Raw genomic sequence first — 22,629 nt, 5'->3', positions numbered from 1 at the left:
TAATTAAAGACGGCTCGCTCCTAACGGTTCCGGGCGGCGGCAGCAGCAGGAAGGTGTCTGTAAATGCTTGTTTTAAGGCCGTGTGTCCGGTGGCGGGGTAGGGTCCGGCGGGCGTTTCTCCCCATCGAGGCTCTGATAAGCTGCTTAACCGTTTCGGTTTCCCTGCGGCCCTCCTGGCGCCCCCTCGGTGTTAGTCCTTAGTGCATGCGACCCCCTTCCCTGTCCGTTTTTACAACTAATTCCGCGGTTTCACGTATTGTTTTTGTAACCTCCGTGTCGGGTGAGGGAGAGCGGGGCCCGGGGGGGGCGGCGGGGCGGGCCCGGGGGGCGGCGGGCGCGCTCTCGGGATGCCTGTACGTGACTGTGCTGTTCTCTCGCGGTCTGATCGCATTAAAGATCTGTGTTTGTGGCTCCCACTGCTGCCCGGCCTTATTCTTGCGGGTTCTCCGCCCGCGCCGCCGCCGTCGCCACCTCCGCCGCGACGCGCCGCCTGCCACACTGCGCAGGCGCGGCTCCGGGCGGGGCGGAAGCCGGTCACCTGCGTCGTGGCGTCGCTTCCGCCGGGAGGCGGCGGGGGACGGAGGCGGAAGTGACGGCGGTGGCGGGGTGAGTGGGGAGCGCGGCGGGAGTCGGTCACTGCCGGTGCCGCCCGGCCCGCGGCGAGGCCTCCCGCGGCGGCGGGGGAAGGCTGGGCCGGGGGCGGCGGGAAGCCGGCGGGCAGGGCGGGGGCCGCAGCGAGCCGCCCCGGGCCGCGGGGGCAAGGCGGGCTTCTGGCCGCCCCCGCGGGTGTGCGGCCTCCCGCTGCGCCCCGAGAACCTGGGCTTGCCTCCGGGCCGCTCCTCCGGCACTGCGGGGGTGCCTGTCGGGGAAGGGAGCCGGCTCCCGAAGCGTCCCCGCTGCCCGGGCCCTGCCGCCGGCTCCGGCAGGGCGGGAGCGGGGTGGAGCAGCCGGAGCCGCCGGGCACCAGCCGCTCCGCCGGCGGGAACCTGCGCGGTGCCGGAGCGGGAGCTCGGAAGAAGCGAGGGGCTCGGTGAAGCCGGTGGGCCGGCCGGCCGGCTGCTGCTGGGCCGCGGGGGCGAGCGGCGGGGTTGGTCCCAGGCCGCCTCTGCCCTGGCCTGCAGCCTGAGCCGGGCTGGGGAGCAGCGCTGCGAAACGCCGCGGCTCTTCAACGCTTCCTGCTGCGCTTGACCCAGCCCTGGTGTCTTCCCTGCGATCGGAAGGGGTCGCGCAAGAAGTTGCCCAAAACCATATCGAGAAGCCTGGGAGAGAATTTAATCCCTTTTGCAAAAGCCACGGACTCTGCCGAGGTAGCTTGTTGCTGTAATCCGCCGTTTGATCTGAGCTAGTTTATCCCGTGTGGTTGGCAGGCTGCGTACGAGTCCTGGGGAGACGCTTACACAGCACTTGCTACTGCGGGCCTGTATTTCAATCAAATAGAAACACAAGAAACCCCCTCACCTCTACAGAGCTCAGCACACAGCCTTCAGCGCTCTTCCTGGAGAGGGTTCAAATTCATGTTTCTCTTTTCCTCAGCAGGCCACAAGCCTAGTCTGCAGGCATGAATTAGAGCGTTTCTGGCAGAAAGAAGAATGTTTTATTGTGTTAAATTCCAATCTATCCCATTTCCACCTTTTTTTCCTTATTTTGGAAAGCAAAAACCTCTTAACTGCAGGGGCAGCCTGCCCTGCAGGGGGAGATGGCTCGGTGCAACTGGAGCCAGCCCTCCCCAGTGCCGGAGCAGAATTGGGCCCTGTTCGTGGGGCTGCCTGTGGAGGCTGGAAGCTGAGAGGCTTTGCAAGGCTGGGTGTTGGCTGTGCAGGTGGAACGGCCTGTGAATGAGCTTTCCTCCGTGCACATGTGCAAGAGGGGAAAAGAAAAATTCCATTTTGGGGGAGGAAAAAAGAGGTTTCTCTTGGAGATAGTTGACAAGGACAGCAGCGGCTGGAGGAAGGCTGTTGCTTCATGCTGCCATAAACCTCTAGGCTGTGCAGCAAGGACCCAGCAGACAACACAGAGTTTGTGACCTGTGGAACAAGTGCTCCACTTAAAAAATGTGCTTTCTTTTTGTCTTTTAATAAACCTACATGAACTGACCACAGCTGCTTCTGAAGGGTTTTCATGCACCAAGATCTCTCCAAAGCCCCTAGTGTGTTAAATCTCCGGCAGTGCGGAGAAGCCGCTGTGCTTCTGACGCAAGCAGGGGAGCCCTGTGGATGAGGTGGGGATGTCTCTGACGTGAGCGATTCAAACAACTCGCTAACTACTGCTCTTGGGGTTGACGCAAGGGATCTGCAACAGTCTGGCTTTGATCCTGCGAAGCTTGTAAGTTCTGGGATGATAAATGGCATGTGTTTCTGCTGCTCAGTTGTTATTACTGGCGTAACCTGTAATCAGATCCACACAGTTTTGCAGCTTTAATGCTGCTCTTCATCTTAGAGTTTTGCTTTTCCCATTACTGTCTTGGAAAAAGTACTGGATCGTGTCTTGCTCTTTGCTAAACAGATCGAGTTTCCCTACTTGAACTCCTGACTGTAGTGAAAACTGCCCTGGGAAAGAGGACTTTTCTCCTACAAATGACAAATGTGTCACATTCTAAAGTGACATTTGGTTGCGCTCTGGAGGAGTTGTAATTCTCTTGCTGTGAATGCTCTGTGGCACGTGTTGTGTCTGCACCAGAGGGTTAAGTGTCATTTAAGAAGAACCTGATGTTTTGAAGAGATCTGTGTTAACAGAGGCAAAATAGCAAGGGGGAGGGGAGGGGAAGGGAAAGGACAGCTGTAGCAGCAGAATGTGGATATTTCTCTGAGCTGGGTACCTGTGTTATCTTTGGTGTGATCTGGGTTACAAACTGCGTCCTTACCAACATCATAGGGACACAAGCAGGAGCAGAGGTACCCCGGTGTCAGAAGGGGATGGTCTGCTTGAGGCAGTTCTCGCCAGCCCGTGGCTGCAGCCTTATATCAAGAAAGAGTTATGAGCTGCAGATGACCCAGCAAAACAATAAGCTTGTGTACAGAGTGCAGTCTGAGTGTATTTGGAAAGGAAAATCTCCTCATTTAGGGGGATATTTTATGTGTTATTTCCTCTTGGCTGGACCCCGATGTAAGCAGGACTGCAGAAAAGGGAAAAAATGACCCAATAATGTCTTAGTGTTGCAGCAGGTGACTGCCTGGCAAGTTTGCTGCAGTGCCGCGCTGTACATGGGATCAAAACTGAACAGTCTGCTCGTGGAAGGCAGCCACGAAGGGAACATTGCATCTTATTCAGAGCATAACTTGGAAGCTGTTTTGTCATTATTGATTGCAGCTTGGGGCTTCAACAATTTCTGGCTGACAGGAAGGAAACCTGTAAGGTGCTTAAACAAACAAACAAGAACCAAAACAGCCCAATGCTGTGTTTGGGTTCCTAAAATGGCCAGTCAGAATCTGATTTCATCATTCTATGAAAGATATAAACATGTTGAACATCAAATCTAAGTTACGATACATTGCTAGAAACTTTCCAGGAAGAACTGGTGCCTGGTGAGATTACAAATGCTGTGGTTTGGTATTTTATGGCTGGAAAATGAGTTAAACCTTCCATCACACTGACACTTAAATGGCTTCTGTCGCCAGTCTTCATACGTCTGACTGTATGCAGTTCTCTGTGCTTGTCGGGCAGTTCTAGCTGACTGGTAATGATAGTTTGTCTCTTGGATTGAACTGTGGCTTGGCACTAACCGCTTGCTGCACAAGTTTCACTGGTTTGATTCAGATCAGATCTGTAAATCTGCACTGTAGCTTCAGGAGAAGAGGAAAGTCAGTCCCCCATGAAGGTGAGTAAAGCTGTGTTTGTCCTGAGCGCAGCATTGTTACTGTGGGATGGGAAAGGGTATTCATTCCTCCTTGGCTTTGATCCAGGACTGCTCCTAGCTCATCCTATTGCTTGGGGTAAGTGGCCTTTAAAGCTTGGGGAGTGATGGAAGTGCCCACACCAGCAAATGGAATTCGTACGAGATGCAGGTCCTGGCTGTACTGCAGCACTCTGTCAGCTGTATGGCTTCAGTTCGGGTCTGTCGCATGTGGTTTCTAATTATTTCCTTTTCTATGAAGTCTTTCTCCCATGTTTTCTCCTGGTGAGGCCTCCCATCCCCAGGCAGAGAGCTGGTGCTGGCTACGAGATCTAGTGCATGCAGTGTGTGTTAATATGCAGCAGCACAGGATCCTGTCGCTGCCTATTTCCTTGCAAGGTCCCTGGATGCGTTAAACTTTCTGGTGAATTGTTTTGTGTCCTCTACCAGCAGGAGACAAAATGCCGGCTGCTAGAGGACAGTAAAATCATCTGAAATGCACACTATCGTTTTCTGCTTGTCTTCAATTAAACTGATTACCAGACTTCTTTGTCTTTCAGAGCTCTGACCGTTTCACATGCTGCCAGCACGTACTTTGGCAACTGTGGGCCATGGGATTTCCTGCATTGTTTGAGTCTTTGCCATTGACCTTTGTGGTCGTTGTTTTGGCACCGCCTCTGCTCTGGCAGGGGTGCAAAGGGCATTATTCAAACCCTGAAAGAAAAGAGAAAGAATTGCTTTAAAGGCATTGAGGGCTCTTTGTCATCGGTGGCTCCTAGGGTCATTCCTGCAAAAGAAGGGGAATTGCTGGGGCTGTCAGGATAATTACCACTTTTTTTATTGTTCTCATCCCAGTCTAGATGACAAGGGTGTGATTTATAGTGAGTCATAAAAATACGCCTTCTATACAGCGTTACGATGGTGTCCCTTTTGGACTAAATGGGGAGAAGCCTGGTTTTGGTTCTTCTCGGGAAGTCTCATAGGTGCTGGAAGCACTTGGCCGTGCCCTGGCGGTTTGCTGGCTCTGTACTGGGGGGCTGTGGAGGGCTCCGCTGGAGAGACTGGTGGGGTTGTGCTGGAGCCTTGTCACAGCCCGTGCCATGGACACTGGTTACCACAGCATTCGAGAAGATCCACCTCTCCCTGCTGCTGGAGACAGGCATGCCAGAGATGCACAAGCCATCTGCCTCATCACAAGGGAGGTCGCGTAACCCATTCCTGCTGCTGTCCCCCATCGCTGCGGTGGTGATTGCTCTGCTCTGGTAAATCATTTGCTCAGCCTGTGCCTGGAGCCTTGTACCTTGAACCTGCTGATGGTCTGGTGCTCGGCCGGCTTCCGTAACAGAGTGGTGCTCGGCTTGCCAGCGTGATGGCCAGGTCGGGGGGAAGGCTGAATGCATGACTCTTTCTTTTCTTCCCCTTTCCATCTGGAGCCTTCCTACCCTTGTCAGATGCCTGCGGTTGGTCTGGAAACAGCCAGCCTCGTGAGGGTGTCTGTTGTTGCCAGCAGACTGATGAGAAGGGTAGATGAGGTCTTTGGAGTAAGATCTTTGGAATAAGATACAACTTCTACATTATTGATTTAACTGCATTTGCATGGTATTGTGCAGCTTGAATTAAATTGTCTGGAGCGAGATCTTGTACTTGATGTGCTGTCATAGAATAAATACCAGAGTGCTTGGCTTGGAGTAAGTGCTTCATAACTCCAGCCTTATAAGTCGAGCAGTCACTGAGGTTAGCTAGGGGATTGACAGCAGCATGCCAGGCTGTCCTGCTTGCCCCATGCGCTCAACCCCTGCCTTGCCATAGGTCTGTCCCCCCTGTGAGGGTGGACAGACCTACGTGACAGAAGAGAAGAGGCCTCTGCAGCTCTTCCCTGCGGTGGGACAGGGACAACCCGGGGAGGTGAGACCCCCGGTTGAGCCACAGCTGCCTGAAGGAGGCTGGCCTCCCGAGGGTGACTCTCATCTTGTGTTTCTTTCAACCTGTAAATGAACTTGGGCATGAAACGTGAGACATAACGAGCCCTGTTGTTGTTGGAGTTGAAAGCTGAAGCTCTCTGTGTTGTGTGCTGGTGCTGAGTTTAAGCTATTTTCTGCTGGGGAGGTAAATTGCTCCAGTGGACAATCCAGGCACGTGACTGCTGGGGCACAGTCATGGAAAATTGGCTTGGTTGTCATGTTTATTTGCTCTGATATAACTTTTTATGACACTGTCATGCAGCTTTTTCCAAGGCTACTGAAATGTATTAGTCTTTATTTCTTCCCTTTCGCTATTTTTTTAAGGAACTATCAGAGAAACTGTATATGACATTGATTTTTATTGTTGTTGTGGGTAATGAGTTACGTGCTTCTGTAACCAACTAGGGCTTTTTCTTTTTTCCCCTTTTTATAACAAATTAGCACAGAACCCCTCTGTTATTGTAGCTGTAGCTTGAGATTATGATTTAAAGCAGGAGAAACTAAAATAGCAGTTGTTAGCTCTTCTTCCATTCTGATTAAATCAAATTTGCCTGATTTTAGTCTCAACTCATGCCGTCTTTTTCCTCTGGGAAGTGATCATTCTCTTGCCTTCTGCAAGGCTGAGTTGCTAAACTTATCAAGTAGTTTCTCATCTGAGAAGGTGTTGAATAGCTTTGGTTTGTTGCTATACAGAAAATGCTGGTGTTTGTTCTCTCTCGCTCTCCTGGGGAAGCTCAAGTGCTCATTACAGTAGGGAGCAGCCTTATGTTGGGATATAAAGGTCACGAGTGTTTCCTTTCACCTCTCCAGCCAGGAGTCAGACTGACATGCACGGGAGGCGGCAAGAAGTCTTTGCAGCAAAAGGAGCTTTTGTCGTGTTTTTCATGAGTGGGACCTACAGACCAGTCAGTCCATTCTGTGTAGACACTGTAGCCTTCTTTGTCTGGGTCTAGCAGAGCTGAATTCCTCCTCCTCTGAAGAAATAGTGCTGTTCCTGCATCCCATGGTCTCTCCCTGTTGCTCCATGTGGGAGAGTTCTGGTACCAACGGCGCTTTGTATCCAGCTCTGTGACAATACACTGATTTGACCACCTCCCATTAAATGTTTCCAGCGTGAATATCAGGTAGTAACAGAATATTTTGATGTTTTTTTTGGATATATTCCAAAATCTGTTTTAACTGCTCTTTCCATTGTTGCAGGTGAAGGGGGAGAAGGGTGTCTGAATACCGATGAATGAGCTGCAATGGATAACAAAGACTCGGAAGCTGAGATCCACCCTCTGAAGACTGAGGACGTAAAGGCTCAAGAGAACCATGAAAACTCTGTGGAGAGAAGAATTGTCAGCAAGCAGTCATCGCGACTTTCACGGCTGTCACGGTGGCGCACTGCCGCCTTCTTCATCTCATTATTTCTGTGTCTGATAATTGTGTTTGCTTTCTCATTTATCATTCCTTGCCCAGAGAGGCCAGTTTCAGAAAGAACATGGTTCCGAAACTATGACAATGCAGGTGAGCTTGCTGTAGCAGAATAAATATTTACCAACAGTCCTTTTCCTTTGTGTGCCACAAATTTGAATTGTGGACCTCTACCTAAGCACAATCTGGAGCCAGGTCTGCAGGGATCCTGCTCTTGGGAGTGACAGCTGTGAATACCTGACCTGGATAAGCAGTGGCCTGTCATAATTGGAGTGGCCTTCCAGGAGGTGTTTACAGGATCTAATGGAGAAATTAGATGCTGCTCTGAAGCTCTAACAAGGTAGCAGGCTGGCCTCACTTGGGAAAAAAAAAAAACCCACCAAAACAGGGAGGGGTATCTGGGAATAAATCTTTGTTGAAGTTTGGTCTGTAAAATATTTCCTTGAAGTCTGAGCTGAGGTTTGGGGACAATTAGGCATTCTCTCTCTGTTGGTATGACTTTCTAACTTTTCTCCATGGCTAACAGGAAGGGAGAAGAGGAATTGCATCTTGTTTTTTTTATAAATTGCACAAATTTATAGTTGCTTTAAGTCAGCTCTTTAGCCGGGGTACTGCTCCCTGGTGGCTCAGCATTTGCTTCTGTGAAAGCTTTTCTTTAATCTTATGTGCAGTGGGTGTGTGCTAGTTATGCTGTAAACACAGAGATAGTGCTCACCAGTGGGGACTGAGCTTTGTGTGTTAATGCAGAAATCCCAAGTTCTGCTACTCTGAGCTGAAGAAGGCTGCTTTCAGCTGAGGGTGAGAAAGATGGAATATCTGGGGCTGGGTTTCATGGGTTTTGTTGTTGTTTTTTTTTTTTTATTTCGGGAATAGCAACCCCACACCAAGACCAGAGTTGTTCTTTGTTCAACATAGTTCAAATTCTGGCCGCTTGGCTTTAAAAAAAGACAAATCCTCTGGGGGATAGCAGATTTAAAAAATCCTTTGGCACTAACTTCCAGTCCTTGGTACTCATGTAGATGGCTTTTTTTAATACAAAGGCCAATTTGTCTTGATGTTACGCTGTCAGAGATGGAGGCAGCGAGTAGGTCTCTAGGAATTTGTGTTTTGCTCCAGCTAGCTCTGCTGTTGGTTGAGGCAATCCTCACCAGCGCCTGGCTTGTGGTCTCTTTTACAGTGGCCTACCAGTTTCTTGCTATAGAAGATGCGAACGAAGACAAAGTGCAAGATGTCGTCTTTGCTTTCAAAGCTAGCAATGGCAGCAGCAGCTTCAACAAAACCTGTTCGGATGAAGGTAGCGTAATGCAGAAACAGAAAACCTTGTAGTAAAAGGGCTGTTGTCTCTCTTGTAGTTCTAATTAGTGATGCTGCTGTGGGTCTGGGAGAGAAAACCAGGTTAGCTGGGTGGGAAGAGGAACGGGGTGAGTCCCAGCTCTTGGGTAGTGTGGAGCAGCAAAAGTAGGTGTCGGTAGCACTCCCTCTGACATCTCTTCTCTTCAGGTCTGCCTTCTCCATGTGCCTTCGTTGCTGCTGTGTCTGGCGCAAATGGCAGAGCGCTCTGGGAGAGGCCTGCTGCCGAGGAAGTTGAGTGGATGGAGTGTGGCATCAAGCAGCTCGGGGCAGCTGAGGCCCAGGGTTGCCTGGTCGTGGGGAAGCCGGTGTCTCTTACCGCAGTTGACCTGCGGACAGGTGAGTGGGGAGCAGAGTACTGTTGCCATACAGGGGACAGTGCTACTTGCTTTCCTCACCTGGTGACCTTCAGACCTCAGAGGCTGGGGACGTCAGCATGACATGACTTGCTGGTACATGAACAATGGGTGCAGGGTATTTATTATCTTGAAAACCTTGCCAGAGCTGTTCGCTGGGCCATTGAGAAGTGCCTGTTCTCTCAGCCTCTCTGTTCCAAAGGCTGGACTCTGTTGTGATGGTTTGTGCCAGCCGCTGTATTATAAGACCAGCGTTTCAACAGCTGTTGAAACAGGAGAAGCAGTCACTAGCTGTGAATGTTACTTTATACTCTCAGGGGTTGGACACAAACCTGCACCTGCAATATTTCTCAGTCATTTGCATGTGAGTGCTAGGAGTACCTGCAGTGGTAAGAGGAGTGGGAGTTCTAGGGATTTATGATTTTAAAGTCATCAAGGAGAGCACTCGGGATGAGTACTCACCAGTCTGTTTCAGTAGTCCAGGATTTTACCTGGTTTCTCTGGAAGACCTTCTTCATTTCTGAACCTATAGATGGAGAAATTCATCGTCATCTTGCCTAACACAGGGTGAGGATAAAGAGTGCCTGTACTTCTCTAGGAACAGGGCAGTGACCACCTACTACACCTTGAACTTTCCTTGCTGATGAAGCCTGAAATACATTTCCATTTTGGGGGTCGCTGTTTCAAAGGTTCTAAACAATGCATGTTCTGCCTTGGAAACATGCCTAGGATCTCATCATCTGTATCTGGTATTGAACCCCTCACACCCTGTTTTCCAAAATTTGGGAGAGAGAAATAGCAAGAGGTATAGCTCTAAGGAATCTGAGCAAAATGTAGTGTAGTTTTTGATTTCCAGTGTAGATGGAAGTGTAGACACGCACAGAGCTGGAAAGCTTCTGTACCAACTGAGATATCTTAGCACTATTTCCCTCATCAATAGGCTTTAGCGCAGGTTATTTATAGACTATTAATTAAGTAGTTGCTTTTAGGTCAAGTGTAGAATGGTGACTGCCGAGCCAAAGGCATATAGCTAAAGACCGCCGTAAAGAAATAGCACAAGCATGGAGAGACAGAACCAGGCTAAGCCACAGGTCACAGCAACAATATGGTAAGAAAACATTCCATAGATAAATTAAAAGCAAGAGATGAAAAATTGCTTCAGATAGAAAAGTGAATGACCCAGAAGTTGACGTATTTGATACCCTTTTGCGATTAAGTAGGTTAAAAGGGGCTTCTTAGCATAGTTGACTTTTACTGGGGGTTAGGAGGGCGGATCAGAATAAAATGTATTTAAATAGGCTAAATGTATTTAAAGTGGCAAAGTCTGACTTACATCACATTGTGCTAAAAACAGTAGTCAGAACAGTCTTTAGTTGTTAATGATTCATCCTCATGGAGGATTGGTGAGATTCCAGGGCTTTCAGGCTGCCTAGCCTCTGCCTGTAGGAAGATTGAAGGAGAGGTAGGCAGATTATCATCTGAAAATGTCTGATATGGTTTTGATCTTTAAATGCTGAAAAAGTTAGTGCTTTTCTATCAATTTGAGTTGTGTTAAGTCTTGTTGTCTTCATTGCCAGAATAAGTGACCTGAGCAAACAAGAAGTAAAGTGTAGGATTGCATGCTTCTGTTTGTGTGGGACATATCACATTGCTGCATGTTTATCTTACAAGCAAACTGGGACACAAGAGCTTAAGATTAGCTGTTCCAGGTCAAAGCAAAAGTCTGTGTAGCTGCATATTCCATCTCTGCCAGGGCCAGAAGCAGAGTCTTAAGGAAGAGGACAGGAGTAAGTGCTTTGTGACACCTTCTCTCTTCACCTTATCCTCCAGTAGCCTGCATTGTGAGCCCTGTGAGCAGTTCTGGTCTCCTAAGGGATATGGCAGAAAGGGGACCATGATGGTAAGATGTTTGAAATTGCTTCTGTGCCAGAAATCACTAAATAAACCAGTACTCCAGCCTGGAGAATGTGCAACAGGGAGAAATTAGTCTATAAAATTATGAGTGATAAGTAGAACAGGGAATGATGATTTCCTGTTGCAATTCTTCATTGCTCCATGGTTCTTTTATCAAGTGATAGGTTCAGAAAAACCAAAAGGGGATATTTCTTCACATCCACTGTATGGTGGATGCCAGGAGCTTACAGCTATTTGGTAAACAAGTGGGCAAGGGCATGGGAGAGGGGTCTAATACTGCTTGGTAGAAAAGACCTGCCTTTAGCTCAGCTGCAGACTGGGAGAGCAGTCTTTGGCTGTGTGTCTGGACCTCATCCAGCCCGAAGCAAGCAATCCTGCTTTGTGTCCTCTGCGGCTGCTTGAAGTGAGAGCTGAAGTCAGTCATCTAAGTCCTAATTTTATTATTCCTTCTGGACCGAAAAAAACCCCTTTTCACCCAGGTTAGATTTGCTGTCTAGGCACTTGTCTAATTTCCAGTTTGGCTTTTGTTGCCATGCTTCTGCTGTGACCTCTGGCTCTGAGGAAGCACCGTAGCACTCTAGACGTTGGACAGGATAGTCCCATCTCCTGTTGATGGAGCAGGATGGGTCTGGATTCACAGTTCGTGCTCTTTGGGAGTTGTGTTAGAGCATGAAAGCTTCTCAAGTCCTTTGTGTTGAATCCGTCTCACTGTTACCTGTTTCTATTAAGTCAGACTGCTCTTTTAAGAGAGTAAGATGCTTCCTCCAAAACTATATCTACTGTCTAAGCAGCAAAGAATAGAGCCTTATGCACTGAAATGCGAATTTCATCAGCCTGGTCTTACTGTTTTAGCTTTGGTCTGTGCTGAATCCAGGAAATAGTTATTTAAAACTTAAGTTCTCTCCTTCCTTTGCCTGCTTGCTTTCTTTGGGGGTAAAATTCTCTGCCTTCCCATGATTTCCTAGGGGCACTCTTCTACTTCACATCTGTTGTCATAGTAACAAATCCAAGTATTTTTTTCAGTGTTTCAGTGAGAGCTTTGAAGGAATCCTACTGGAAATACAGCCTGCCTTAAATTATTGCAGACGGGGTCAGGTAGTAAGTAATTCGTTGACCTTCAGTGCAACTGCCTTCCTGACAAAGAACAGATGATTACTTTGCATTCCTGAAATGATAATTGCTGTCTGTGATACTGTTTAAAGGGGAGGGTAAGCATTTCCCTTCTGAGCACCTAGTTAGTCACTTAAGTCTTCCTTAAAAAGAAAAACCCCCACCGGCCTCCCCCCCCAACTCCCTGCCCCGAATTCCACTGCACATTCCACTGGGCAGTGACTGGAAAGTGGCCAGCAGCCCTGGGCAGAGTGTATGGAATAAAGTCACCCAAGTGGCCTGGAGCTGCTGAAGAGAAACTCCCCCACAACACAAACACCATTTTTTAAAAACCAAAGCTCTGCTACCTCTATTTACAAACAAGTTTGAATGTGCTGTGCGTGTTCTTTGGGCAAGGGAGAGGTGGGATGTGAACTGAGTTGTTGCTGGTCATGTCAGCGTGGAACATCTGCAGGAACATCTGCAGGAGGCAAGTTGCAGCATAAAAGGTTTTGTCCAGAGTAGCTGCAACACTGTGATCAGAATTTAGCTTATGGTCTTAAAATGTCTGTGCAGATTTAAGTACACGGCAGCAAGATTTTAGATCACAAAAAAGGATCCTCCATGCCATGAACATGCTGGGAAGCTTGTTAACCTAAGGTGCAAGAAAAGCAAGCTGTCCTTTGTGCCCTGTGAATTGATTGGTGCCTAGAACGTTTGGGTGGATTGGTGCAGACAGCTAGAATTACTTTCCAGTATAAGTTGAAATTGTGGATGGATGCTGGGACTCATTTGAAATGCAGAAATGCAGCAAAGTACCCCATGATGAGCATAAATGTGGCTGGTTTGCGGTGCTGATGGGCTGTAAATGGCTGGCTACTGCTAAGTACCTCGAGGAGCAGGGGCGTTAAAAGCCTTTCAACCTAAAGTGCATTTTAGTGAATGTTTCCCAATAATTGTCTTCTAGGGGAAGTTCGGTGGAGACAGTCCAGTGACTTTGGAGCTAATTATACTGTGCTGACTCCCGTGTCGGTGATTCCAGATGTGGATAGTGATGGACTTCAGGACCTGATAATCTTTATTGCTACAGGAGATAAGGTATGTCACTCTGAAGCTATGATAAACCCAGTGGCTGGACCACAGGGGATGGCAGGAATGCTATTTATTTCGATCTTGTGCTCTAAGAGGAAGTGTCCAGAGGCCTCTGATATCTGTGGGTTTGAGGTAGGTTCTTTCCCACCCTGCAGAGATGTACTCCCAAATCAATGCAAGTGTTTTATGGTTTAAAAAAAAAAAAAGAAAAAAGCCAATCAGAAATCCCTCCCCCTTTTCAGTCTGCGCTCCTCACTGCGCGTTCCTGAGCTGTGTTTGGAGTGAGCCTAGGCTAGATGAGCTTGCAGTTTTCTGGGACTCAGCTCAGAGAAGTGGAAGTGAACAAACCCTGACAGGTTTGCCTCTTAGATCAAAACATGACTGACAGCCAGCACTTTTGTACCACCACTGCCCTTTTCTGATACCTTTCATATTGCTGCCTGTGGTCTGCTTTGCATGGCTCTCTTCCTAGTGTCACTGCACTGGTTAATTCTGACTTGGGTTCATTTAGTGAAATAACTGCTAGTTGTGTTATCTCCATTCCAATATTGCTTTTCCCATTTCTTAGAGGGGGAAGGTCATGTAGCTGTAAGTGTTTTTATACTAAAACATCTGCATCCATGATTGAGTTGTACAGCATCATCTGCATGCGCGGTCTGTCCTGTTTAAAGCATACAGAAGTTATGGTTCCCTGTAAGTCTGATGGGAGCAGTGGGAGCCCTGTGTCCTCATACCAGAGTCCTCCAGAAGCAAATAGGGTTTTGCTGTCCAAAGCATTGTTGTTGCCAGAGTCATCAGAAATTCTATCCTTTCCAACTGCTACATTTCTTTTCTGTTTTCTGTCCTCCTTGCTTTTGCTATCCCAGTTATCTCAAGACTTTTTTTTTTTTTTTAATCTTAGGCGGCCAAGAAATGTTTGAATGTAGTCTCTGTTCTGCAGGACTGCCTTTTGATTTGTTTTCCATTTAACCTCTCTGGCTATCTTGGTATGAAATCCCTTCCTCCCTCTGGACTTGGCAAGCACTCTGTCAACTTAAGTAAAAGTACATTCTTTTTTGAGAATCATGCAAAACGTGGGGAGCTTGGGTAGAGCTCTGCAGCTTGGAAAAAGACAGTCTGGTCAGAAGGGAGATTCAGAACTTAAGTAAATTAGCTTTGTTGCTAACAAGGGCTGAAGTTGAACGTTACATTATACTGCTGTTTCCTGAAATGGCAGAGCTTTGAGCAGTCTGTGGGGAAAGGTCTGTGTGCAGGGGGTTTAGATGACAGCTTTTTCTGAGAGTCTTATTGACCCCTACCTGCTGCAAGCTTCAGCACAAATACACCCGGGAAAATATGGTGTTTTTCAGGATACATCACCTGTAGCAGCACACAGAAGTATTAAGCAATGCAGTGAATAAGGTGGTATGTATTCTCACTCGCTGTATGACTACCTTTGGCTGTTACTGTCCCCGGGCAGCTGCTGAACCAGTGCTTGCCAGTAAAGGTGAAGCTGATCTCCAAGAGCTGGTATATGTCTCCTCCCAGTGCAGGAGGCTGGGACTAGCTGGTGGATGCTTTGCTCTCCCTCTTCAGCTGTGTTCTTCATTCTCCCCAGCAAACTCTATCCCTTATTCACCTGCCAGACTCTCCAGATTCACTTCGAGAACAGCAGATTTCCTTCTCTTTCCCAGTCCCTCCCTCTCAAGGAAGAGGGAAGGGTTCCTGCCTGACTCAGCATCTCTGATGGATGCTGTTTCTCTTGGTCTGATGTTTCTCTTTTCCCTAGTGTGCATTGCTCTCCCCAGACCATGACTGTTGCCCGGACATTTGAATCTGATCCTGATTTTATCCTTTATTCTCCTGGGTGAAATGTTTCTAGTGGATTCTGTTACCCTGCACAAAAAATATAAAGAAACCTGTCAGCTCTTTCATCCCCTTGGACTCATGTCAGCCTTAGGAGGAGTAGATTAGGGCTCTTAAAATATTTAGCAGAGCTACCGTGTGAAGCCAAGTTTCCCCTGTGTCCATATGCTGCTTTGTTTCTGCCTTTAGGTCCTCTCCATTGTTGTCACTGCTCAGTAGGCTTGAATCGATCTTTGCTGTTCTTAGCAGAGCTGGAGCTTGCTGTTCAGCGGTCCCAGCCTGCAGGGAAGGTGGTTGGCAGAGGTAGTAAAATCTTGGGGCAAGTGGCTGTGCTGGAAGTGGTTTTCAAACTTGCAGAAGTATTCACAGCAGAGGGATCATCTAACTCGTGCCCACACCTCCAAAACCAGGGAGAGACTTTTCATCCGAGCCTATGCTGTTCCCATTCAGCTGCTGTTCAGTACCAGCTGCTCAAAAGCATTGGAAAACACTCGAGTTGGAGCAGTAACAGTGCGATGCAGCTTTAACCTTCTTTTGTTTTTTTTAATCCCCTCGCTGTGTAGATTAAGACCTTCATCCATTCAGGAAAAAATGGCAAACAGATCGGCTCCACTGGAAGCCTGAACATGGATGGGAAAGCTCGCTATATCAGGCTGAACCTGGACTCTTCCTACTACTTCCTTTTCTATACAGGTACAGTTCTGTTTGTGAATTCAGTCTGAAAGAGTGATGATAACTGTGAAATCAGGATTACTAAACAGTTGTCTGAAAGAGTGTTTTGCATTTTTATAAGCTATGTCATGCTTTCACCTAGTGAAAGAGCTGTTCAAGGCCAAGAGAAGGGGGGGCTTCTGCTTAAACTAGGGTTTGCTACGTACTATAGTAATTTTATTTGAAAAATGTTGAGAATGTAAGGTTTAAGTAGTCATTTATAGCAAATGATTACTGTGGAACACTTGGATTATGAACAGATAAAGATGTTAAAAGCATTCAAAAGCAGGCTTGAGTCTCATAATGCCACTACAATTCTATGATGCAAACCCTAAAAATACAGTTGACCTGCCAGATCTAGGAAATCCTAGAGTTCAGAGCAAGGGCAGGATAATTTATCTCCCTCATTCTTGCTTTTTTTTTTTTCACAGAAAACTCTCTCTATGCATATTCCCTGAAAGATCTCTACAGTGCAGCAACTGGGATGGAAATTAAGCTTCCCAGCCTTGAGCAAGATCCTCAGTGGGAGAAGAACATTGACCACACCACACACCACTTATCCCTTCTCAGGTGTGAGATTATGTCTTGGTTGCTGGTGGAGTGGAGGGTACTGGTGTTCCTGACAGGATGGCCTGGTGTGGCTTTGTTCTTTCCTGGCTACATGGCTTTTGGACTAGGAGCACATCCAAAGCTCAGAGAGAGGGCTGGTGTTGATGGCCTGGTCAAGGTTTCACAGGAAAGGAGGGAAAGCAGGCTGGGATTTCATATTTGCATTTGCTGTGCAGGGAAAAAACCAAAACCCTGCAATAAAACCATCCACAGTCTAGAAAGCTTAATCATTTCTCTGTCCCTTGTCAGCTTTGGAGACATTCGTTACCTGGCAAAAATTCCTGGGCGATCACGGGAGAACATCTTGGTTGTAAACTCAGAGATGGCTACGCTAATCAATGCACAAAATCTTCAGACTTTGTGGACCCTCAATGTCTCCCGTGTTGTGAGGTAGTGTTACCGATGTGGGCTGGATGTGGCACTTCCAGGGTCCCAGCAACAGCAGTGTCCTGGCAGGCACTATTTTTTTTTATTATTTATTTATTTGAAACACAGGACCCGGCTCTGTGGTCATATCTGGATCATGCTTATTGTGTTGTGTGTCCTCTGCTAGCAAATGTCAGGTGCTGCTTCAAAGTGGAGGAGCCCAAAGCTTTGATTCTTCATTCTGTGCCTGCTGTGATATGGTTGTCCTAGGACTGGGCTCAGAGTTGGGAGTGGTACCAGGCTAACCTAACATTGTAGCGGTCAAGTCTCTTACCAGGGGAGTTGCAGGAGGATAGAGGCTGCTCTGAAAGAACAGCCCATGCCTATGCCATCAGGGTGTGTTGTGATCTGTCCCTTCTCTTTCTCTCCCTTAGTGAGCCGCTGCTTGGTTACTACAAACCCGATGTTCTTGGTATTGTCCTTGAGAGTGAAATTGGACCCAACAGGAAGAAGGTTTGAAATCTCTTCCTTTTAACTTCCCTTTTCTCTGTATGTCACAGCTCAAGCAGGCATTGAGTCGAGGACAGGTGGTGGGATGTGTTCCCTCTGGCTGATTTGAGGAAGCTTTAGGCTGGGAAAGGATCTCTTTCAACAGGTTATTGAAGCTGGCTCAGGCACTTTAATTCTCTTCTCAGCAAGAAGCTTCAACGACAGAGCTTTGAACCACTTGAAATAGCTGCAAAACTTGTGACTTTAACGTGGCCCGCCCCAGGTCTCACAGCTCTGTGATGCTCAGCTTCAAGTATTTCCTCATCTTCCCATGAGTCAGATACTTGTTCCCATAGACGGTGTGGGGTACAGACAGCTGACTTGACTTCTCTCTCATGGCTTGTTAGAGCTCTTTGGTATGAGTTCCTTTTCTTTCTTCCCTGCTAGGTTATGATTGTTGAGAGTGGATCTGGAGCAGTCCAGTGGGACCTGAAGCTAAACTCGAGAGCAGAGAGCCCTGGGCCAGCCACACTTTCTACTGCTGATCACCGCTCCACCTTCCTCATCTGGGGTGAATACCAGGTGCCAGGAAATGAAACGGTGAGTAGTGTTGCTGAATGGTTGCTGTTCTCCAGACTTTGGGCCAGAATTAGGTGAAACTATCCCCTTCTCCCAGTGTTCACATTTGCATTTGTCTGTGCCACTAACACTGCAGCTTCCTGTACTGGGTGTGGGGTCTCTGACCAGTCTGGTCTGCTAGAAGCAGGCAGACCTCTGTAAGTGGTCTGGTCTCTACTGGGTCCTCACAATGTCCATAGTGGTATCACTGCTAGCAGCTGGTGGTGACACCAGCAGCTTTTGTTGTCCTCAGCCTGGTTACGTAGAGAAAAGGGACTTAGTGGCTCTATGAGCAAAGTCACTGGATTGTCCAGAGCCCTGCCTTGGTGTGGTACTGTTGGTGAGGCGAGAGGCTGCTGGCTTGGTACCTCTGAAGTTGCTGCTGTTTGGCCGGGAGCCTCCCACAGCAGTACTGCACACAGTGATCTCCCATGGCCATGTGAATATCCTCTCTCTGCGCCAAGGCAGTCCCTGGCAGCCTCGATGCACAGCTCAGCTGCGTAACAGAGCCGTCTGGGGCAGTGGCTGGCAGTGTAAGTGACAGGTTGTGTCTTGGAGAATGCCTGAGCACCAGCTGAGCTTCCTGTGCTTTCCTCGTTAACTCTACCAGCCCTAAGGCAAAAATCTGTCTCCTGCCTGTAGCAGGCAGGTCTGCTATTTGCAGGAAGCTTGGGGGGGGGGAGGACCAAGCAGTAAGCAAAATCTCAACGCTAGTACTAGTGGCATCAGACAGGATGAGTTGGGCTGACATGGACAAGTATCTGACTGGATGTATTCTGTCGAGCTGAGCCTGGTGCTGGCGTTGTCTCTGGGATAACGTGTGGGTCCATGTCCTGATAGTGTCCTGTTGGTTGCAGAGATCCAGAGCTCCTCTCCAGAAGCTGTATCTTTTCCATCCTTCCTACACTAATGTCCTGTTGGAGCTCCGCAATAGCACAGACCAAATAATTGCATTCAATGGTAAGTCCTCTCCTTCCAGCCCTCCAACAAGGAGGTGCAGGAGGACACTGGCTTTCTGGTACCTCCTGGACTCTGTGTTGGGTCTGGTGGCCAGTCTGAACACAGACACCTTAGGCCGGGCTTTTCCGTCTGCTCTGCATTACAGCCGCACTGTTTGAGCGGAGCCGTCATGCCTGCTACGTGCTGTTGAGGGGACCTCAAGCCAGTGAGGAGCCAGGGTCAGTGTCTCTGATGAAGCGTAAGCTGAAGGAGGATGTCTCCGAGAGCAGGGTGATCTGGCTGAGCCAGGTGGCTGTGGACAGTGAGCAGTATGTCCGGGACCGCCTCTACAGGATGCGATTCCACAGCCGAGTGTGAGCTTGCTGAGGGAGGGGTAGAGTCTGCCCTGGGCCAGATGTCTCCAAGCTGCCTCTCCTCTGCAGCCGTGCTCTTTGCAAACCCAGATCACGGATTCAAATGGGAAGCTACCTTTCTTGATCCGCAAACCAAAGTGTGGCTGGCGGGGAAGCACCCCCAGTGTCTGGGGATGCCCAGGCTGTGGGGGCAGCTGCCAGTGCATCTGTCCTCAGAGCTGATGGGACTTCAGTGCTTGGCCACCACTGAAGTGTCGTCAGCTTGGGGAAGAGGGCTTTCCCCTTGATCCTTCTGTGCCCGCAGAACTGTGCTGACTCAGCCTGTGTCTGGAGGAAAACACGTGCTTGCTGGGGATGCCGGAATTCATTATTTCTTGGGTGCTTGTGTGAGAAGTGGAGCTTCGATGTGTGGTGTTAGATTTCCTTTCTGAGTCAGCTCTCCTGGCTGTGGGGGAGCTGCTTGGCCGCAGGTTGATTTGCGATTGCCCTCTCCTGGATTTGGGTCCCTGCTTCAGTAGTCATGGGGTGTGTGTAGTGATAGACCACAGCCGTGGCTGATGATGTGGCTAGGTGTTACCTGGGCCAGCAGAGTGCAGGTTAAAGTGTCATTGTACTTAGAAAATGACCTTTTCTCCTAAGAACAACTCCATGTGCCCTACTCTGCAGTCAGGAGCCTACCTGTTTCTGTCTCTTCTGCTGCTTCCTTTCCAGCCAGGCTGTGCAGCATTGGTGACAGAAAGGGAGCTGGTCTCCCACCTGATTTATGCATCAATGTTCCTCCCTGCCCCCAGTCTGATTATAGGAGATAAGAAATCCACCCTGAGCCCAGGCTGGCTGGTCCCTGCCCGTACAGACACCACCTCTCCTGCTGGTTTTGAGGTGCCAGAGGATCTAGGACATTTTTTCAGAGTACAATTGCACTTTAACCAATCCTGGGAGCTGGGCTTGCCGCTCTGGGGAGCCCTGTACCCGAGTGGCAATGCCAGCTGCCCTGCAAATGCTCCTTCAGCCTTGTAGCTGCTGAGGAGCCTTCTCCAAGCACTGTCCCCTCTGCCAGGAGGTGGGCAGGCTGTAAGACGGGCAGGCTGTAAGACAGGCATGAGCCACGCGGGGAAACAACGCAAGCTCTCTTTGCAGCACAGCTCCAGAGAGAGCTTTGGGCTGCCTCCCTGCACTTGGAATTGAAGTGATGCTGGGTGAGGATCTTCAGGTGCTGTTCTCTCTGTCCAGCCTGGTAGCCTGAGGGAATGGGACATGTTGCTATGTGAAGATGATGTCTCCCCTGGAGACTTCTGTAGCGTGGTGTGTTTGCTCTGCCCTGTTCCTTGGCAGGCACCAGTGTGGACTGTAGAAGTGAGGTGCAAAGCCTGGAAAATGGTTTGAATTTGCTGCTTAGTCCTGAAAGCTGCAGTCCCCACACCAGCCGCACTGAGGTATGAGCCCTGTCCCTACACTGCTGGGCATCCGTCTGACTGGTGAGAGGAAGGTGGACAGAAAACACACACCATAAAAATAACCTCTCTCAAGTTTTGCATTGCTGGGGCTGGGGGTTGGCCAGTGCCTCCCTCCCTTGCCTAGTCTCAGATTGGGGTGTGTGTAAAAATACTGTAGGATGAGAAACTTAATGTCAGGTTGTGCAGGGTTGGGCATCAGTTCTGCTCTTGTGGCAGCCGCTGAGCTTTAACCTGCTGCAGGGCAGCTGCTGGCTCAGGCAGCTGGTGTCACCCAGGCTCATGCCCACAGCCTCAGCTCTCCCAGCCTTGCAGCAAAATGAACTGTAGGATCAGTGGTCTGCCTGGACGCTAACCTCCTGCTTCCAGCTGGCCTGGTAGTTGCCTAAAGGGTGCCCTGGCACCCTCTGCCCTGTGACCAGTAGCTCGGGCAGACAAGGGTGCCATGTAGGATGAGTGCTGCTGGCCTCTGCAGAGGTGCACTGGTGACAGAGTCCAGTCCTGGGGCATCTGGGCTGTGCAAGAAGCTGGAGGTGCTCCCAGAAGAGCATTCCACAACACCTGATGCACCCTGAACTCAAAATGGTTGGCTTCCCCCTCTCTTCCTCTCTTTCCAAACTGTTTTCTGAGGAAGTCTGGGGGTGCAGGGAGGCTCCCCCACTGTGTCCCCTTCCCCTAGCTTAAGTCACCTCTTTGCTCAGCATGGTAAAGTCCTGAAGCCTAGCAGCCCTGCAAGCCCCTGTGCCAGCGTTGCAGCATTGCAGGGATCACAGGCTGCGCCAGCGCTGCAGAACCCAAGTTGCGAGGGCTGGATTCAGCCTGCCCTTCAGTTGGCTGGGGCAGAGATGGGAGCATGGCTGTGGGAGCTGGGCAGTGGGAGCCCCAGGCTTGCGTGCTAGTCTGACCTGAGTGCTGGATGCAGATTGCATCCCACTGAAATTCCCCTGGCAGGGAGCAAGCTGCCTGGGCTGTATTCTCACCGCAGTCACACGGTCTCAGCACTCTCCCTCCTCTGATCCCTACCCAGACCTGACCTTTCCCATAGGCACACTGAATGTTCCTTCAGGAGAGCTGGATTTTTGGCTTTGGGGGGCTTTTCTGGCTTTAAGTTGTACATTAATGTTTCCAGGTACTTTGGAAACGCAGATTTCCCTGTGGCAGCTCAATTAAATGCATCAGTGCCAAACCAGCACCTTCTTAACAAAACAAGTCCTTTTTTTTCCAGCTTATTTCCTTGTGTAATTGTTTTTTTGCAGTATTTAATGAATGACTTTGTGCCTTGATTCAATAACTCGGATGGGTGATGATGGCATATATCACTGTGTTATGTATTAGTGTGTTTTTTAACACTAAGACTGTTTGGTTTGGTTCTTTAACTTATTGCAAATTGTGCCCTATAGGACTTGGTCTAACCGGAATGGTTTCAATAAATCCACTTTTGCATTGTTTGTAAATGGTGCCATGCTTTTGTTGTTGCAGCTGAGGTTATGCAAGACTTTGGGATTTTTCTGGCAGCCCTTTGTGTGACTTCCCAAAGGCAGAAACCCCCCTTTTTGGGAGGGATCCAGGTGTTCTGGTGATGCTTTGATGGCTGAGCTGGCCATAGCTCTGCCCTGTCCCGCTGCAGGCAGGTGATGGACCAGGTGATGGACCGGGAGAATGGAGCATGTGGAGGGAGGCTGGAGTTAGATAACCAATCTGGGCCAGCCCGTCCCTGCCCCCCGCCTGGGGCTCCCTGACCTGGTTTTACACCCCAGATTCCTGCTGCAGTCCATCAGCATGAAAATCTCATGCTGGGGCTTGGATTTGGATCAAGCCAGAGGGAGCCGCGTGGCAGGTGCTGTCTCCTGGAGCGTGGGACCATCTGTCGCTGCCTGGTGGCTGCCAGCGCCAAGGTCCCAAGCTCCATCCTGTGACCGAGGCTCCTGCACCTTCCTCTGCCCCAAGGCCTCTCTGTTTGCCCCAGCACTGAGCTGAGAAATAGCCCCTGCTCCGTGCCGGGAGTCCCGGGCTCCGTGGCAGGGAAGGATGCCGCAGTCCTGAGCATCCCAAGCATCCACGCTGTTTGTTAGCCAGGGTGCAGGCTGGCACTGCTTAGTCCATTGTGGGCTGGGGATGTCCCCAGCGTGCTCCGCTCTGCGGGTCCCTGGGTGCATGCAGGGTGGTGGGCTGGGGTCCGAGGCTGAGCACTGGCAGGTACCAGCCCCCCTCTCCTTTATA

The 22,629-nt window shown here is 49.4% G+C and overlaps 1 protein-coding gene across 3 annotated transcripts; it reads left to right on the top strand.

The window, feature by feature from the left end:
* The first annotated feature begins 538 nt into the window (after window positions 1-538).
* On the top strand, window positions 539-21,863 carry FAM234A (family with sequence similarity 234 member A). 3 transcript variants are annotated; one of them, XM_052773243.1, is made up of 13 exons: window positions 997-3,814; window positions 6,601-6,914; window positions 6,991-7,299; window positions 8,384-8,500; window positions 8,707-8,895; window positions 12,883-13,013; window positions 15,416-15,545; window positions 15,995-16,133; window positions 16,422-16,562; window positions 16,973-17,051; window positions 17,475-17,627; window positions 18,503-18,605; window positions 18,751-21,863. In XM_052773243.1, the coding sequence occupies exons 3-13, from the start codon at window positions 7,035-7,037 to the stop codon at window positions 18,960-18,962; spliced, it is 1,659 nt and encodes a 552-aa protein (XP_052629203.1). In that variant the 5' UTR covers window positions 997-3,814; window positions 6,601-6,914; window positions 6,991-7,034; the 3' UTR covers window positions 18,963-21,863. The 3 variants fall into 3 exon arrangements, with proteins under 3 accessions (XP_052629204.1, XP_052629203.1, XP_052629202.1); XM_052773242.1 differs by having other exon boundaries at window positions 997-5,091; XM_052773244.1 differs by lacking the exons at window positions 997-3,814; window positions 6,601-6,914 and adding an exon at window positions 539-606.
* The last annotated feature ends 766 nt before the right edge of the window (window positions 21,864-22,629 follow it).

The sequence above is a fragment of the Harpia harpyja genome, chromosome 21, assembly GCF_026419915.1.
Source record: "Harpia harpyja isolate bHarHar1 chromosome 21, bHarHar1 primary haplotype, whole genome shotgun sequence".
Lineage (NCBI taxonomy): Eukaryota > Metazoa > Chordata > Aves > Accipitriformes > Accipitridae > Harpia > Harpia harpyja.
This window is presented reverse-complemented; position numbering and strand designations above follow the sequence as displayed.

Excerpts from the sequence above, each read along its gene's own strand:
- FAM234A (XM_052773244.1), top strand. The coding sequence starts at position 7,035 with ATGGATAACAAAGACTCGGAAGCTGAGATCCACCCTCTGAAGACTGAG. Across the intron at positions 7,300-8,383 it reads CCGAAACTATGACAATGCAG|TGGCCTACCAGTTTCTTGCT; the intron begins GTGAGCTTGCTG and ends TCTCTTTTACAG. Across the intron at positions 16,134-16,421 it reads CACCACTTATCCCTTCTCAG|CTTTGGAGACATTCGTTACC; the intron begins GTGTGAGATTAT and ends GTCCCTTGTCAG.